A 15393-nucleotide genomic window follows, 5' to 3' on the forward strand; every position below is an offset into this window, starting at 1 on the left:
CTGAAATTCCCTTTTACCTACTTCTCTAATCTTGGCAGTTCTGAGTGGTTTGCTCAGTTTGCTGACCAGGCCCACAGTTCATCACTCTCTTGACAGGAATACCCTGCTTATCAGCAAAGCTGCATTGTCTGGTGGTTAGTTCCTTAATTTAATCATGTGTACTTACTATTGCTCTATTTTGATATTAGGTAAATAACTACATAGGGTTGGGACAGTACAGAGGACAAGCAGCAGCAGGTTTCCTTGGTTGCTTCAATTACATTTTACATTTCATTTTCCTAGTTTATGTCAATTTTACTACAACATAGGTATCTAGCGCTCTCAACTGCTCTCTTGAGTCTGGCCACCAAAGTAAGTGTTTAAGTAAGAGAGTGTCTGTCTGTGTGATGTGTGTCCCGGAGAAGGGAGAGAGACTTTGACAAGGCAAGGAAGCTCTGCTTGCCAGCCCTGACTGCAGCAGATCCACTCCAGGCGTGATTGCTACCACATAGCACTAAAATCCCCCTTCAGGCTCCCATTGTCAGATCCACTTGGCTGCCCATTTCTGGGCCAAGCAGCAGTGAAATCATGGATGTTGCAGAGGCATAGTATGGTCCTTGGCACCAGTGTGAGGGTGGCATAAACCTCTGTGCAGATCTCCGACATGACGGATTTCTGTTTGTCTGTTCTCATGTCTAGGAGGAAAAGCAGGAAGAGAGGAAAAACTCAGCAGGAGACACATCTGTCAGCAATCCAGGGACTGATGCATGGAATGGGAGCCAGCACGGTATGGAGGGGCCGGGCGGGCGGTGGGGTGAGCGCTCCTGCCATGGCTGTGGGGTCCTGCTGCAGTGCTGCAGGGCTGGGACAGCGTTTTGGTGCTCCAGCAGAGTCAAACACACAGTGCAATGCGCTGGTACATGTTCCTGAAGGCTTGTAAGCTCCTCTGCTTGCTTGATCCTGCTCTCTCTGTCTCTTTCCATTTCTCTCCTTTCCTCTCTTTCTCTCCATGGGATGGGTGCACCCTTACAGATACGGCTGTGTCTTCTTCAGGCATTGAGCTGTACTGTACAGTGCTTTCTGGTCCCTCCCCTTGGAAGCTGATTTTATTACTTGCTCGTGGATACCGTGTTTGCTCTGAGAGGCACTATCCTGAGCAATAATGTGGCTCTGTGCCATGTCTGGCTTTGTCCTCCCTTTGGATGGTCTTACAGGGAGCTTCCCTCGTGGTCGGGAGCTCACAAGATTGGGAGCTGCTCCTGTAGGTCTGGTGCCACTGAAGGTGGCTGATTTGGGGTTGTCTTATCTTTTGGGGATCTTTTCCTGGACCGTATCAAAGGAGATCTCAAATGCAGAGCTGTTGACACAGAGGGAAAGGATTCAAGCTGAGAGATGCAGTGTTTGCTTGTTTGTTTTCTTTTTCCTTGCAGTGCGATGGGGGCAAGGGGGAAGGAAACCTTGGGTCAATACTGAAAATAAACATTTATGGGAAACCATTTGTCTTTGAATAGTGAAAGGTCATGCTCAAAGTAATTTTAAAATGAAACCGTTCCAGCTTCATACTCCTCTCCGTAGCCAAATGTAGGGACAGTAGCAGCGGCCAGATGTTAATCCCTGATGTTACACTGAGTTAACCACTATTAAAAAGGGATCTCATACTTGCTTGCCAGGTCCTTTTCTCTACAATCTGAGCCCTTAGCATGTAACCTTCCCTGCTGCATACAAGTAAGCAGTGCTGAGCCTTGTTATTTCAGCATTTTATTTTCTCTTATTTTAGAAGTACATCAGCAAACAAAATACACGGCTGGATGCTTCAGTGCAGCAGAGTCGATGTATGCTCTATCTCCAGGTGTATTTGTCATTCTCCAGAAGTGCAGAGCTTGTCCTTATGGATTCCTGAAACGTGTCTGCCACTTTTTTCTATGTCCTAAAGAATAATAAATGTGTTCATCACTCTTAAGTATTAGTGAAGCATCTAGGTTAGTAACCTTGCTTGCTGAAGCTCAGTTTTAATTTCTTCCTCAAGTTCCTATTTTTTCCATCTCTGCTTCCCCCAAGCCCAAGGGAGGAAGGAGTTGATCTGTTTTTCCCCCGCATTTCTGGCCTGCCCTACCCAAGGCTGTCTGCCATGCCTGACCTGTAGCTGTGAATTACCCAGTGCTGAACTAGGCACAGCACTCCTGGAGTCCCTTCGGGTGCAATGAAGCAGGGAGAGAAAGTGGCTGGAGAGCAAGAGACTTGGGTTGTGTCTCATGTGCCTCAGGCAAGACCTTTGTGGCCTTCCCAAAGGGGTTGAAGGCATGAAGGATCACCTCCCTGCCTATAAAGAGACGATGCTGTCTTCTTTTGTGAATACCACGAGGGTAAATGCATCATCTCTAGGGCATCACGGTGGCCCTGGTATCCCAAGACGGGGCTGAGGTAGTAGTCTTGGAGCAGAGGATAGCAGAGCTGGTGCCTCTGGAGCAGTGGTGGGAGGTGGGCCCACTGCTGGTTTGACAGGCTGGGAGCCCCTTGCAGCTGGGAGTGATTCCCAGACCTCTGGATGGATCCTGCTGGCTGTCCCAAATCCATCAGTGCTGTGGCCTTTTCAGATGTGCTGGCTGGAGGAGGACTGGTTGCAGAGGTCCTGATGCTTTGCACAGGATGGCTTGTCCCTCAGGCTCCTTGGGGGCTTTACGAGAGCATTGTACAGTGACAGGACATTTGGGTCATGGGGACCTGTGTGAGAGGGGGCCTCTTGGCTCTGTCCCTCCTCAGACAGCCGGCCAGGTTTGCTGGAGAATGGGCTCTGGTAGGATGGTGCTGAGCTTCGCAGGGATGCAGGACGGTGCGTAAGAGCGGGACGCGGGCCCAGCGGGACCCATGCACTCGCCTGCCCTCCGCACTGCCCCGAGGCAGGCAGGGACGGAGCAGGAGCCGACCCTCAGCAGCACCTCTTGTGTGTGCGTTTGTGCTGCGCTCAGGTGCCAGTGAGGAGAAGAAAGAAGGCTGGTCTTGGGCGTCCTACTTGGAGGAGCAGAAAGCTGTCGCTGCCCCTTTAGATCTCTTCCAGGATGTGAGTTGGGATTTTCCTGTCTTTTTCCCTCTTTCATCTTCTCTTTTCTTTCCCTTTTTTTTTCCCACCCCTCCTCCTTCTCCTCTCTTCCTTGCTTCCCTATTTTGCGGGGCTCTGAGCGATAAGCAAGCTCCAATCTTCACCAGGAGGTGATGAGTCAGCCTCCGATTTTGATTTGCCCCGAGTCCCACTCCCCAGTGGGGTGCTGTCCCCCATCCCAAGCACCCCACGTTTGCCTAGGACACCCCTGTGGCTCTGGCAGGGTGGTGGAGCCTTTCCAGCCCTTCCTCGTAGCCAGGTGTGGGCTCTCCTGAGGCCACGCTGCTGCGCTGCACCCCTGCTCCCAGGCGTCTGATTGCCAGAGTGCAAGTGGAGCCAGGCCCATGCCCCGCTCTCCCCGGCTGCGGCCGTTAGCCCAGGGACACCCTGCCCTGCCAGTAGCAAGAGACGCAAACCCACAAGGAGGTGGAAGAATGTGTTTTTCTATGGGAAAAGAGTTAAAATTTGGACGACAACGTAACCTGTGGCCCACAGTCTCCTGGTCCCAGCAGCTCCCGTTGCCTGATGGTTGCTCCTTGGGATGGTTCTGGACCCAAGTACCTGTGTTGTTTTTTTTACATTGTAGTTTAATTTTTGTTTCTAGTACCAAGTAGCTTCCCAGCACAAGAATGGCTTTAAAGTGGGGATGAAGCTGGAGGGGATCGATCCGCAGCACCCATCTATGTACTTTATCCTGACAGTGGCGGAGGTAAGGCACCTCCGGTTCCCGTGTTCCCTGATTCCTCCTCGTGCCTGCGCGGCGGGAGGCTCTGTGGGAGAGGAGGTGCTGCCAGCTGGCCCATGGAGGGGACAGGCTTTGGGCACTCGCCTGCATGTCGCTGCATGAGATGAGCTGGCACTCCAACACATCGGTCAAGCAAACGGGGAGTTTCCTTCCCGTTCGTAGATGCAGGAGACAGTGCTGTGGAACAGTTGTCATGCTCAGCCTAGTTGGTCTGTCCCTCACCCTCACACAGCAGAGCCATGAGGGGGAGACTCAGGTGATGGCAACAGCTTCTTATATTTGAGCTGATGCACCTCAGATACGTCTGAGCCCTTGAGATGGAGGGTGTGGAGGCATCCCATTGCTCCTCCTTGTGTCCGTGGAGGCCCCCTGTCTGTGGGGCTCTCTGCTCATTCATGTGGCAGCTGAACCAGCCTTGCTTTGCAGTGCTCCCCAGGGAGCCAGGGAGATCAGCTGTACCACGGTGGCTGCTGTTCTTGCTGCTGGAGAGATTTCACCAAAGCAGCATAGTGTTTAGCCAAAATCCCCATGCCAGCATCTCTCTTGGGTGCAGAAAAGGGAATCTTTGCACTTGCTGGACCCAGCAAGGTGCCCCACCATGGCATCCCACACACCAGCCTGAACCTCCCTTCTTAGGGCTGGCTTGTGGTGGCCTTGCACTTACCGTGTTCCGTGTTGGGCATCTTTTGGGACTGGCATGTGCCTCCTGATTTTGGCACCGACCTATGATTGACCCTTGGGTTCCCTAAGTGCTGCGACTGTGTGTGGGAGGGGAGGTGCGTGCGATGCTCAGCCAGGGACAGCAGGACATTTCCATGGTCCTTTCCTTTTCCTGCCTCCCTGCTGGTAGGTGTGCGGTTACCGGATGCGCCTCCACTTTGATGGCTACTCTGAGTGCCATGATTTCTGGCTGAATGCAGACTCCCCCGATATCCACCCCGCTGGCTGGTTTGAAGAGACAGGGCACAAACTCCAACCACCGAAAGGTAAGGAGTTAGCGAGTCTCAGTTGGAGGGTCCTGTTGAAGGAGGGGGACAATTAGTGGGCCCCCAAACGTAGAGCTGGAGATGGGTATGGGCTGGTTCCGTGGGACCCAGAAGGGGATGCTGCTGTGCTGAGGGGGGTTCTGCAGGACAACCTTTCCAGCACCCATCACGCTAAAGATCTCTGCTCACTCTTATTTTGGTTGCAAAGCCCTGTCACCCTGGATGTCCCCGTGCCAGGCTGGAGCCAGCAGCTGTTCCCCAGGGCAGGTGGGACTGATGCTTTCTGGGGAGAAGCTGAGCTCTGGATTTCCACTCCACTAGCACTCCTTCGAAATCAGCCATTGGGCCTGAGCCACAGGCTTTGGGTTTCCCAGGGCTGCTGTAGACCCTGTCCGCCCACGCAGGACACGCCTGGCAGGGTGAGGGCTGGTTGGGGGTGGCCGGGCTCAGCCTCATGACCTCCTGGCTGCTCTTTGTCAACTCGCTGCTCTCATTTCTCCTCCTGAGGGGTTGTAGGTTATAAGGAAGAAGAATTCAGCTGGACAAACTACCTGAAGATAACAAAGGCTCAGGCAGCTCCCAAGCACCTCTTCATGATCCGAAACACTGTGAGTAGCAGTTTCTCCTTCATGCCAAAGCCTGCAGGTTCATAGAATCATAGAATCGTTTTGTTTGGAAGAGACTTTTAAGATCATGGAATCATTATGGCTGGAATTGACCTTTAAGATCATCAAGTCCAACTGTTATCTAACTCTTCTGGGCCCACTTCTAAACCATGTCCCTGAGCACCATAACTAGACAGCTTTTAAATACATCCAAGGATGGCGATTCAACCACTTCCCTGGGCAGCCTGTGCCAGTCTTTGATAACCCTTTCAGTGTAGAAGTTTTTCCTAATGTCTAACCTAAACCTCCCCTGGCGCGACTTGGTGCCATTTCCTCTTGTTCTATCGGTTGTGCCTTGTGAGAAGACACCAACGCCCACCTCTCTATACCCTCCTTTCAGGTAGATGTAGAGAGTGATAAGGTCTCCCCTCAGCCTCCTTTTCTTCAGACTAAACACCCCCAGTTCCTTCAGCCGCTCCTCAGAAGACATGTGCTCCAGACCCCTCACCAGGTTTGTTGCCCTTCTCTGGACCCTCTCCAGCACCTCAATGTACTTCTTATACTGCGGCACCCAAAACTGAACACAGTACTCGAGGTGTGGCCTCACCAGTGTGGAGTACAGCGGGACAATCACTTCTCCAGTCCTTCTGGCTGCACTATTCCTGATACAGGCCAGGATGCCGTTGGCCTTCATGGCTGCCTGGGCACACTGCTGGCTCGTGTTCAGCCGGCTGTCAGCCAACACCCCCGGGCCCTTTTCTGCCCCACATCTTTGCAGGCACTTTTCCCCAAGCCTGTAGCGTCCATGGGGTTGGTGTGGCCCAAGTGCAGGACCCGCCACTTGGCCTTGTTGAAACTCCACTGTTGGCCACAGCCCATCGATCCAGCCTGTCCAGATCTGTCTGTAACACTGTCCTACCCTCAAGCAGGTCAACACTCCCACCCAACTTCATGTCATCTGCAAACTTACTGAGGGTGCGCTCAATCCCCTCATCCAGGTTGTTGATAAAGATATTAAAGAGAACCGGCCGCAGCACTGAGCCACTTGTGACCAGCTGCCAACTGGATTTCACTCCATTCACCTCAACTCTTTTGGCCCGGTCGTTCGTTACCCAGTGAAGCGTACGCCTATCCAAACCATGAGCAGCCAGTTTCAGGTGTGACTTCTCTGCAGCAGATCAGAATGCCTCTGCCAGTGCTGAGCTTTTTTCTGTCCACCCCACACTTCTCAAGTCACAGTGCAGAGTGTACTGCTGGCATTGCTTAATGAGATGTTATTTTAATAATGCTTAATGCTTTGGTGCTGAGGATCTGTAGCTTGGATACTTGTTTGGTGTACCCAGAAATTGAGATTGGTCTGGTCCACAGTTTCATCTAGGTCAGTCTCATGAACAGCTAAATATATTGCATAAGTACTGGTGAGGAGAAGCAACTGCTACTCTCAACAATTACTTTGCTAAAACCCCTCCCTTAATGTTTCTTAAGTATAAGTCTTTTGTTTCTGTTTTGCATCTTCATTGTTTCTGCCTCTGCTTCTATTTTTCATGTGGCAGCTTGGGTACAGAACATGGAAATATAGAGTGCAAAGTGCTCATGGTTTCTTTGTCAGCCGCAGAGGAAACAACCTACTGATAAACCAGCCTCTCCGAGTTATTCATTGTGTCTAAACCCTCCTGTTCATTGCTGCAACAATCCCACTAGTGGGCGTGATGCAGTGTTTTGCAGATTTGGAGCCAAGAAATAAAGGCAAGGTAGGATGAAGGGCCCCATCCCAGCTCCTCCTGCCCAGCGTAGGGCACTGGTTGCTGCTAATACTGGAGGAGTGTGACCGCAACAAGTGTTTTGTGACAAAATCTGAATCAGTGTAAGTTGGAGGCTGTTTTCCTCTTGGAGGTTACTGCTTATAGAAGTTCCTGAGGGTCTGAAGATTTCTTTTCCTCTTTCTTTGTGTGGCCAAGCTGAGTTAGTTACCCTCTGCCTCTCTCCTTGCATGTAGAGCAGGACACTGCCTTTCTGGGATCCAAAGTGATCCTGGGCTTGCCTGGAGGCCAGGGAGGATGTGGTTTTGGGAGGGTTTGGGCAGGTGCCTCCTTGCAGCAGGCAAGAGAAGTGGTGAGGAAGGCGCTGGGACTGTGACTCTGAAAGAAACCTGCCCCTCTCTCTCCCCAGCACGAGGCTTCCCCGGGCTTCAAGGTGGGCATGAAGCTCGAAGCCGTGGACCGCATGAACCCTTCCCTGATCTGTGTTGCCACAGTGACTGATGTGGTGGACAATCGCTTTTTGGTGCACTTTGACAACTGGGATGATACTTATGACTACTGGTAAGTGCACAGAGGCTCCTGGGGTACCAGTGCTGGGGAGACACCCTGCCACTGCTTCAGCAAGAGCGACAGCATGCTTGGGAAAGCGTGGGACAATCCCATCACACTGCTGCAGACAGGCCACCACTGGTCCACTGAGGCAGAGGGTCACCCCCGTGTGCTGGGGGGCAAACCTTTACCTGTTCCATGTCACCTCCTGGGACATTGCCATGGCCCTGTAGTTAACATGGGGCACAGACAGATGTGATTGCATGCTGTGGGCTTGCCCTGAAACCCGCCTGGGAGACAGAGCCACCTGTGATGCAGAGACTGAAGGCCTGATTTTAGAAGGAGCTCCTGGGTCTGTAGGCAGGGCATTGTGGCTGGGGTGGGGAAATGTCCTAGGTGAGGCTGGTTAAGGCCAATTGAAATGGCCAGTTAGCACAACCAGGGTCCTGAGAGCAACTCTGTTTTATGGCTGGAGCCCTCTGACCTTCTCTTACTTCTCACCCTGAGGAGCTGTGGGGCTGCAGCAGTTTCTGTCTCTGGCTGCTCCTCTCTGGCTGGTGCTGGCCTGCTCTGTCCCAGGGCAGACCTGTGAAGCAGTAGCACCTGAGTGGGCTGTGATCTTCTGGAAGCCATGACCAGGACATGAGCCCCCCAGCCCCCTGCCATTGCTCAGGTCTCACCCCTCCGAGCTGTGAAAGGCACAGCCTGTCTCCCCGCTTACAGCAAAGCATTGCTGTTCCCTGGGCAGCTCTGCAGCAGAGCTTGCACCCAGATCATGTTTGTGTCCTGCCCTGCTGAGCTGGAGTCACCCCGCTCTAGCCCTTGCCTTGCTACGGCCCATGGTTCCCAGGGTCACTCAGGGACAAGGGTGCTGTAGAAGACCTCAGCTTCTGCAGGGACTTTTGCCCTGGGCCCTCATGGCCCATACTGTCTGGTGGTGATGAACCAGGTATCTCAGACCTCTTTAAGAGTTTGGGTGTGTTTTCCAGGTGTGACCCCAGCAGTCCATACATCCACCCAGTTGGATGGTGTCAGGAACATGGCAAACCCCTCACACCTCCTCAAGGTGAGTCAGCGGCCCGGGAGCACAGCCTTCACTGGTGGATCCCCTTGGGGACAGGCTTCCCAGGGTGCCATGGGGATCCTGGGGGTGCAAACCACACAGCCCTTGCCTGTCTGCAGGCCCAGGTGGTTTCCTTCATCAAGGCCACAGCCAGGGAGGTGGCACACTGCTGCTGAGGCTCCTGTACATGTGCTCAGGTGCAGCATGGTTGTGCCGGGCCAAGTGGAGACACGAGGGGGACCCAAGCTGTCTGTGCAGACCCAGATGTTTCTGCTTCTTTGTACCCTGGATTTCATGGTCCATGAGAAAATAGTAGCACTTATTGATGTCTCTCAGGTTCCCGTGTGCCTGGCACAGGCTTGGTTGGTCCTTCAAGGCAGTAGGACGTTCCAGTGTACTTGCCGTCTTCCTGCAGGCATGTTTCACCTTCTGCATCTTCCCCCTTCTAGATTATCCTGACCCTGACAACTTCACCTGGGAAAAGTACTTAAAGGAAACTGGTGCATCTGCTGTCCCAGATTGGGCCTTTAAAGTGGTGAGTGCCACATCATCTGCTGCACTGTGCCTGGGCAGGAATTCAGTTTTTTTCCATTGTCAGGTCTTTGCTTTTACAAAAAGTCAAGTGATGTTCAGCATACTCCTGCCACAGGCCTGGGGTTTGGATCTACACTCAAGGTTCAGAAGTCAGGACTATCCTGGGCAAATAGTTCAAAACTGGGAAAAATGGAAAGTATGACCATCCCCTTAGCTAGACAGGAGCTGGGTGATGGGAACTTGTTTAGCATTACTTGATAGTTGTCTCCGACTGCAACAACAGCAGCTGTGTCAAGCGAAGTGTGGCTGCAATATAGAGCCCCAAAATCCGTCTCTTAGAGACCTTCTTCCTTTGGGTACAGCTTTCCCGTCTTGTTAAAACACAGCTCAGATCCGGGCAGCCTGTCCCCACTCTCTCCTGTGAGCTGGGATGGCTCTTACCTGGACAGGCTGGGGCTGGGAGCTGGGCTTGAGGAGCACACGCTGCAGGGAAAGCTGCTGAGGGGTGTGGGAGCCTGAAGCACGGCCCTGCTCCCCGCTGACCTGGTTTCCTCCTGGCCCCAGCGCCCACCCCATGGCTTCCTGGTCAACATGAAGCTGGAGGCAGTGGACAGGAGGACTCCTTCATTCATCCGAGTGGCCAGTGTGGAGGATGTGGAAGACCACAGGATAAAGGTGAGTGCTGGAGTCTCGGTGCCGAGCCTGTGTCCAGGCACTGTGCTGGCTTGCTCCTGCCCTTCCCAACTCTCTGCCAGTTGCAGAAGCAAAGTGTGTGGACAAAGTGTGTAGAAGCGCACCGTGTGGAGGATGGCAGGTCCCAGTGCCAGGTCCCAGAGCCTTGTGCCACAGTTCAGCTCTACCCTGCTGCTTGTTTGCAGCTCAGAGGGCTCCAGAGCTCCTCAGGGAGGTGCCCTGAGGTTTGAAGGATGACCTCTCTGCTTGTCTCCCTAGATCCATTTTGATGGCTGGAGCCACGTCTATGATTTCTGGATTGATGCGGATCATCCGGACATCCACCCCATAGGCTGGTGCTCAAAAACTGGACACCCACTGCAGCCTCCTCTCAGTAAGTCCTGCACCTGGGTCAGTCCCTCATACCAAGGCCAAAGCATGCCTGATCCCCACTGCCACCGCCACCTGCCCATGCGCAGAAATGGGAGGGCAGGAGCTGGCCGAGGATGGGCAGGGAGGAAGGGTTTTTCCATGGAGTTGTCAGTTGTAAGAGCCTTCCCTGTTTGTCACAGGCAGGGACGCCAGAGTCCTGCCTCTGCCTGGGGCTGCAGCCACGACAGTCTCTCTCCTGTTTCTTCTCCTGGTCTAGGGCCAAAGGAACCGGCCTCCTCTGCCCACGGGGGCTGCCCAACCCTGGGCTGCAAGAGCATCCCTCACACCAAGAGCTCCAAGTACAGCTTTCACCACAGGTGAGCTCCCCAGCGCAGCTCAGAGGGGCGCAGCTTCCCTGCCAGCCCTTCCTCCGCTCCTCCCTCCCCGCCACCCCCACCAGCAGCCAGCCCTTCCCTGCGCCCACCCCACGCCTGGCTCTGCCCCCCGCTTAGGGGCAGCCCTTGCCCTCCCCAGGCCAGGCCCCACGGTGGCCTGGAGCCCACGGCTAGTGTAACTCCTGTGAGCTTCTGTCCTGCAGCACCCGGAGCCCCTGGGGGTGCCCTATGTGCCCATGTACCTGTGGGGACATATGGGCTACACAGGGGACAGTGCCTCTAAGGTGCTGTTCACTGATACCAGCTGCAAGGACAATGTTCCTCCCACCCTTCATGGATGCCTTTCGCTGTGAGGTTGTGAGCTGTGAAGTCCTGAGAAGGACAAGTGCATCTCCCCCAGCTCAGTCAGTCGCTTGCATGACCTTTTCCAGGGGAAACCGGGCACAGTGGAGTGCCAACCCCAGCACGGCAGGCTAGCGTCAAGAGGAGCATCCGTGAGGATGGGGAAGGCAGGTCTGGCTCCCAGGGGTTTCTCTACTGGCCACGCTTGTGACACTTGCTTCCTCCTCAGTCTGAGGCTAGTCTGGATGTCTGTGGGGGCAAGGAAGGGAAGATGGAGACTCTGTGAACCCGAATGACCTGCTTGATCTGCACTGTGGTGACGTGCACAGGCTCGCTGTGATGGCAGCAGAGGAGGTGGGATGGGTGTTCGTAGAAATACTGTGGCCAACAGCACTAGGGAAGTGATTGTACCTCTGTACTAGTGAGGCCCCACCTCAAGTGCTGTGTTCAGTGCCCTCACCCTGGAGTTCGTTCAGCACGTCTTTACTCTGCTTTCCATGGCCAGGGCTACGGCTTCCCTTGCTCAGAGGCGGAAGGGTGGCCCTGGTGGATCGCCCCCCCATGCTGCTCTGAGCCAGATCCATCGCTTGCCTCCTCTCTTTTCTCTAGGAAGTGCCCCACGCCGGGTTGCGACGGGTCGGGACACGTGACTGGGAGATTCACGGCCCATTACTGCCTCTCAGGGTGCCCGCTGGCAGAGAAGAACCAGGGCAGGCTTAAGGCGGACTTGTCTGACACCGAGGCCTCAACTCGCAAGAGGAACCTGATTGGCTTCCCTCAGCGAAAGAAATCTCGGCACCATGGGAGGTAGGGGCGAGCCTGATGAGCCCCGTGCAGCAGTGCAGGGCCCCTGTGCCGCGACTGCCATCCCTGGGAGGGATGGCCAAGCCGGAGAGGCTCCTTGACCACAGGGGGAGCATGGTTGCTGGCAGCTGGCATGTGTCCTTCCAGCTCTGTTGGGCACCTCTCTTGGTTTTTCTTCCCATGTTTATATCTTTAGCTGTCAACCCTTTGGGTCAGGGTCTGAGAGGTAATCCTTGCTCCCACTGCCAAGGCATTGCTGCTCTGTGCTGTGTGGGGGAGGGCTCTTGGGCCAGTCCCAACCCAGTTAGAAATCAGTCTTCCTGTCTCTTTAGAGGGCGACCTCCAAAGTACCGGAAGATCCAGCAGGAAGACTTCCAGAGTAAGTGCCGTCCTCTGCCGCGGTGTCATCACAGGGGCAAGGCTCAAGGAGCTGGGGTGGCGGCTGTTGGAGGCAGGGCTCCCTTGGCTCACTCAGTCAGTCCTCACACAGGTGAGCACCAGTGAGGAGCTTGTGGTCGACTACCAAGGTTGACCATCTGACAAGGAATGTCCCTGCCTCTTACCAGAGCTCTGCTAGGTCCCTCGTCATGTCTCTTGGTTTATGTCTGTGACTCCTTGAGTGCTTTAGGGCAGGGAATTAGGATCCCCTCTCTGTGGCAGTGCATTTTCCCTGGCGCTTTGTCCTCTTCAGACAGGGATGCTGTGCCTTCATCCTGTGGCTGCTGTGCCCCAAAACATGAGTGTGGCTGTGAAGTGCCAAATGATTCTTGCAGTGCAGAAACTGATGCTGAACAGTTTGCTTGGCATTTAATTCTGATGGCTGACATAAGACAATGACCAACATTTATTCCAGCCAGTATCCATTTTACGGTGAGCAGTCCTGCTGCCTACCCCAGTGCTGGGGGTGAATGATGAGAATCTCATCTTGGGAGCTGTCCTTGACTCCTCGGAGCAGATAGAAAGGGAAAAGCTTTGTTAAAAACGTGAAATTAACTGAATGATACGGGATGGCATTCTGGTGTGAAATTTGACATTGAAATCTAATTTGGTATGGAAAATGAACGACTTAAGGTGATGAGAACAAGGCAAATCCAAGCCTATCTCTAAACTTCTTCCCCTGCCATCCCCAATCTCACCAAACTGAAAACTTGGATACACTGATATCCTATTAATTCAAGGGACAACCACTAGCTCTTGATACCTGGACCCATGAGACCATCTGCTGCCAGCCCTGGGCCCTTCCCTGAATGGGACCCTCCCCAAGGCTTGTAGGATGGGATGGGATGTTCTTGTCCTTCTATCTTGTATTGCATCTTGCGTTTCTATTGCCAGCTATTTCTTCAGACAACATGCACCAGTCGCTCTTCATGTCTGCCCTGTCTGCCCACCCCGACCGCTCCCTGTCGCTCTGCTGGGAGCAGCACTGCAAACTCCTGCCAGGGGTGGCTGGCATCACGGCAACTACAGTGGCCAAGTGGACCATTGATGAGGTAAGATGGTTTTGAAGACTGTTTGCTGGTTCCTAACCCACTGGCATGGCTGGGAGCGCTCTTCCTGGCTGTGCAGCACCATGGTACATGTGGCAGGCATGGAGGTGTTTCAGTGGCCACTTCCCTGGGCTAGCGAGAAGGCTAGTGAGACAGCTGCCAGACATGAGCCCTGATGGTAGCTGCTGGGAAGCATGTGCAGAACTACCAGGTTCTTGCTTGGCTTGAATGTGACACTAGCTCAGGGCGGGCAGGTGAAGGCAAACAGCAGTCTCTTCATTTAGCATGTTACAGTTTTCCAAAGAAACCAGTTTCATCTTTGCCAAGCTAAAAAATTAAACCATAGACTCTGCAGATAAGAAGTCACTTCACTGTTTCTCTACAAAAGAAATATTTACCTCGAAGTCTTCACTGTCACCTCCGTTCACTTTCTTAGGCATCTGCAATGGCCCCTCTTAAGTCCTGGGTAGCTGGAATCTGGCACCAGCCCCAGCAGTCAGCCCAGCCTGATTTCCCCATTACCCTCCTGTGTGCCCCTCTCCTGCCCCAGCCCCTCAGTGGGAATCGTCTGGCTGTGCTGGAGACGGCTTGTTGGAGGTGAAGCTGCTGTAGCATTTGCTGCTCTGGGGCTGGAGGAGGCCAGTGCCTGTGCCCTGGTCCAAGGGCGATCTCTAGGCAAGGGAGCATGCTGCAACCGCAGCCTTTGCCCGGACAGCCACGTGTTACCTTACAGGGTGCAAAATGTCTCTGTGGAAGTGAGGATGTGGGCTCATGGCAGGTGTCCAGCGAAAAACATTGCTTCTGTCTTGTCATTTCTCTGTTTATTCCAAGGTCTTTAGCTTTGTTCAGACTCTGACGGGTTGCGAGGACCAAGCCAAGCTCTTCAAGGATGAGGTGAGAAGGGCGGGAGGATGAGTGCAGGTGGCCAAGGACAGGGCAGGGAGGAATTGGCCAGTGGCCTTCCTGCAACGGATTGCTGCTGAACGCTGAGAGCATGTCCAGCACCTGGCCGTGATCCCACCCTGCAGCCCTGGGGGCAGCAGCCCCACTGCGTTTGAGCATGCAGCTGTCTGCCTGTGCAGATACGGTGGTGGGATGCTGACCCCCAAGGAGCTGTGCTGCCCTGTTCTCCCAGCATGGCTGAGGGAGGGCCCCTCTGTGGAGGGATGGGGGAGCGGCAGGAGGATGGCACTGCAGCCTCAATAGCACCATCACCTCCCGATGGAAGCTGCTTACTCCTCATCCATTCATCCTTCCCGCCTGCATCCTCTCACCAGCACAGCAGTTGGGTGGCACTGCCACCTGTCAGCCAGGGTCATTGCTTTTGGACCCTCCTGGGGACAGATGCGCAGAGAGGCTGCTTCCCTGCACGCGCAGTGCACCCAGGGCAGGCTGATCCTGGGCGCACTGGGTACAGCAAATGTCCCAGCCTGTTTGTAAACAGCTCCTGTGATTTAAGGGCACTCAGGCATGTGAAGCTGAGCTGGGGGCAGCCTCCACGCGTGCCGGGACCTGGAGTGGGGAATGGACGGGTGTTTGCCCGGAGCAGGTTGCCTGCTGGCTGTGTGCTGTGCCCGTTGCGCTCTGGCACAGAAGCCCGGGCTGGCTGCAGGGTGAGCTCCGGGGGCGGCCGCGGGAAGGGCCTTTGCCCCTGTATGCTCTGTTCTGGGGCACGTGAGATCCCAGGTCTGGCTTATCTGGGACAGGCTGGGAGTGCTGTGGGTGGCCCCTGCCTGGGATCGTCTGTGGCACCTGGCTGAGGGTGAGTGTGTCTGTGCACATCCCCAGGTTGTGCCTGTGCTGGCTGTCCCTAGGAAGCCACAGCCTGCGTTTTCGGTGAGTGCCTTTGTCCCTGCTCTCCTCTCCAGATGATCGATGGCGAGGCATTCCTCTTGCTGACGCAGGCTGACATCGTCAAGATTATGAGTGTCAAGCTGGGCCCAGCACTCAAGATCTACAACGCCATCCTCATGTTCAAGAATGCTGATGACACCTTAAAGTGA

General features: G+C 54.3%; 1 protein-coding gene across 1 annotated transcript in view; it reads left to right on the plus strand.

The window, feature by feature from the left end:
- Nucleotides 1-15393, plus strand: part of L3MBTL1 (l(3)mbt-like 1 (Drosophila)) — a 20523-nt gene extending 5130 nt beyond the window's left edge. Inside the window, exons 6-21 of the mRNA XM_009886335.1 lie at nucleotides 679-766; nucleotides 2946-3037; nucleotides 3681-3785; nucleotides 4672-4807; nucleotides 5324-5415; nucleotides 7582-7733; nucleotides 8711-8787; nucleotides 9234-9319; nucleotides 9883-9993; nucleotides 10270-10384; nucleotides 10640-10739; nucleotides 11709-11906; nucleotides 12236-12282; nucleotides 13236-13393; nucleotides 14222-14284; nucleotides 15259-15393. Coding sequence (XP_009884637.1) covers nucleotides 679-766; nucleotides 2946-3037; nucleotides 3681-3785; nucleotides 4672-4807; nucleotides 5324-5415; nucleotides 7582-7733; nucleotides 8711-8787; nucleotides 9234-9319; nucleotides 9883-9993; nucleotides 10270-10384; nucleotides 10640-10739; nucleotides 11709-11906; nucleotides 12236-12282; nucleotides 13236-13393; nucleotides 14222-14284; nucleotides 15259-15393 — 1755 coding nt within the window. The remainder of the gene's footprint in view (nucleotides 1-678; nucleotides 767-2945; nucleotides 3038-3680; nucleotides 3786-4671; nucleotides 4808-5323; nucleotides 5416-7581; nucleotides 7734-8710; nucleotides 8788-9233; nucleotides 9320-9882; nucleotides 9994-10269; nucleotides 10385-10639; nucleotides 10740-11708; nucleotides 11907-12235; nucleotides 12283-13235; nucleotides 13394-14221; nucleotides 14285-15258) is intronic.

The sequence above is a fragment of the Charadrius vociferus genome, unplaced genomic scaffold (genome assembly GCF_000708025.1).
Source record: "Charadrius vociferus isolate BGI_N301 unplaced genomic scaffold, ASM70802v2 scaffold225, whole genome shotgun sequence".
In the NCBI taxonomy this organism is placed as follows: domain Eukaryota; kingdom Metazoa; phylum Chordata; class Aves; order Charadriiformes; family Charadriidae; genus Charadrius; species Charadrius vociferus.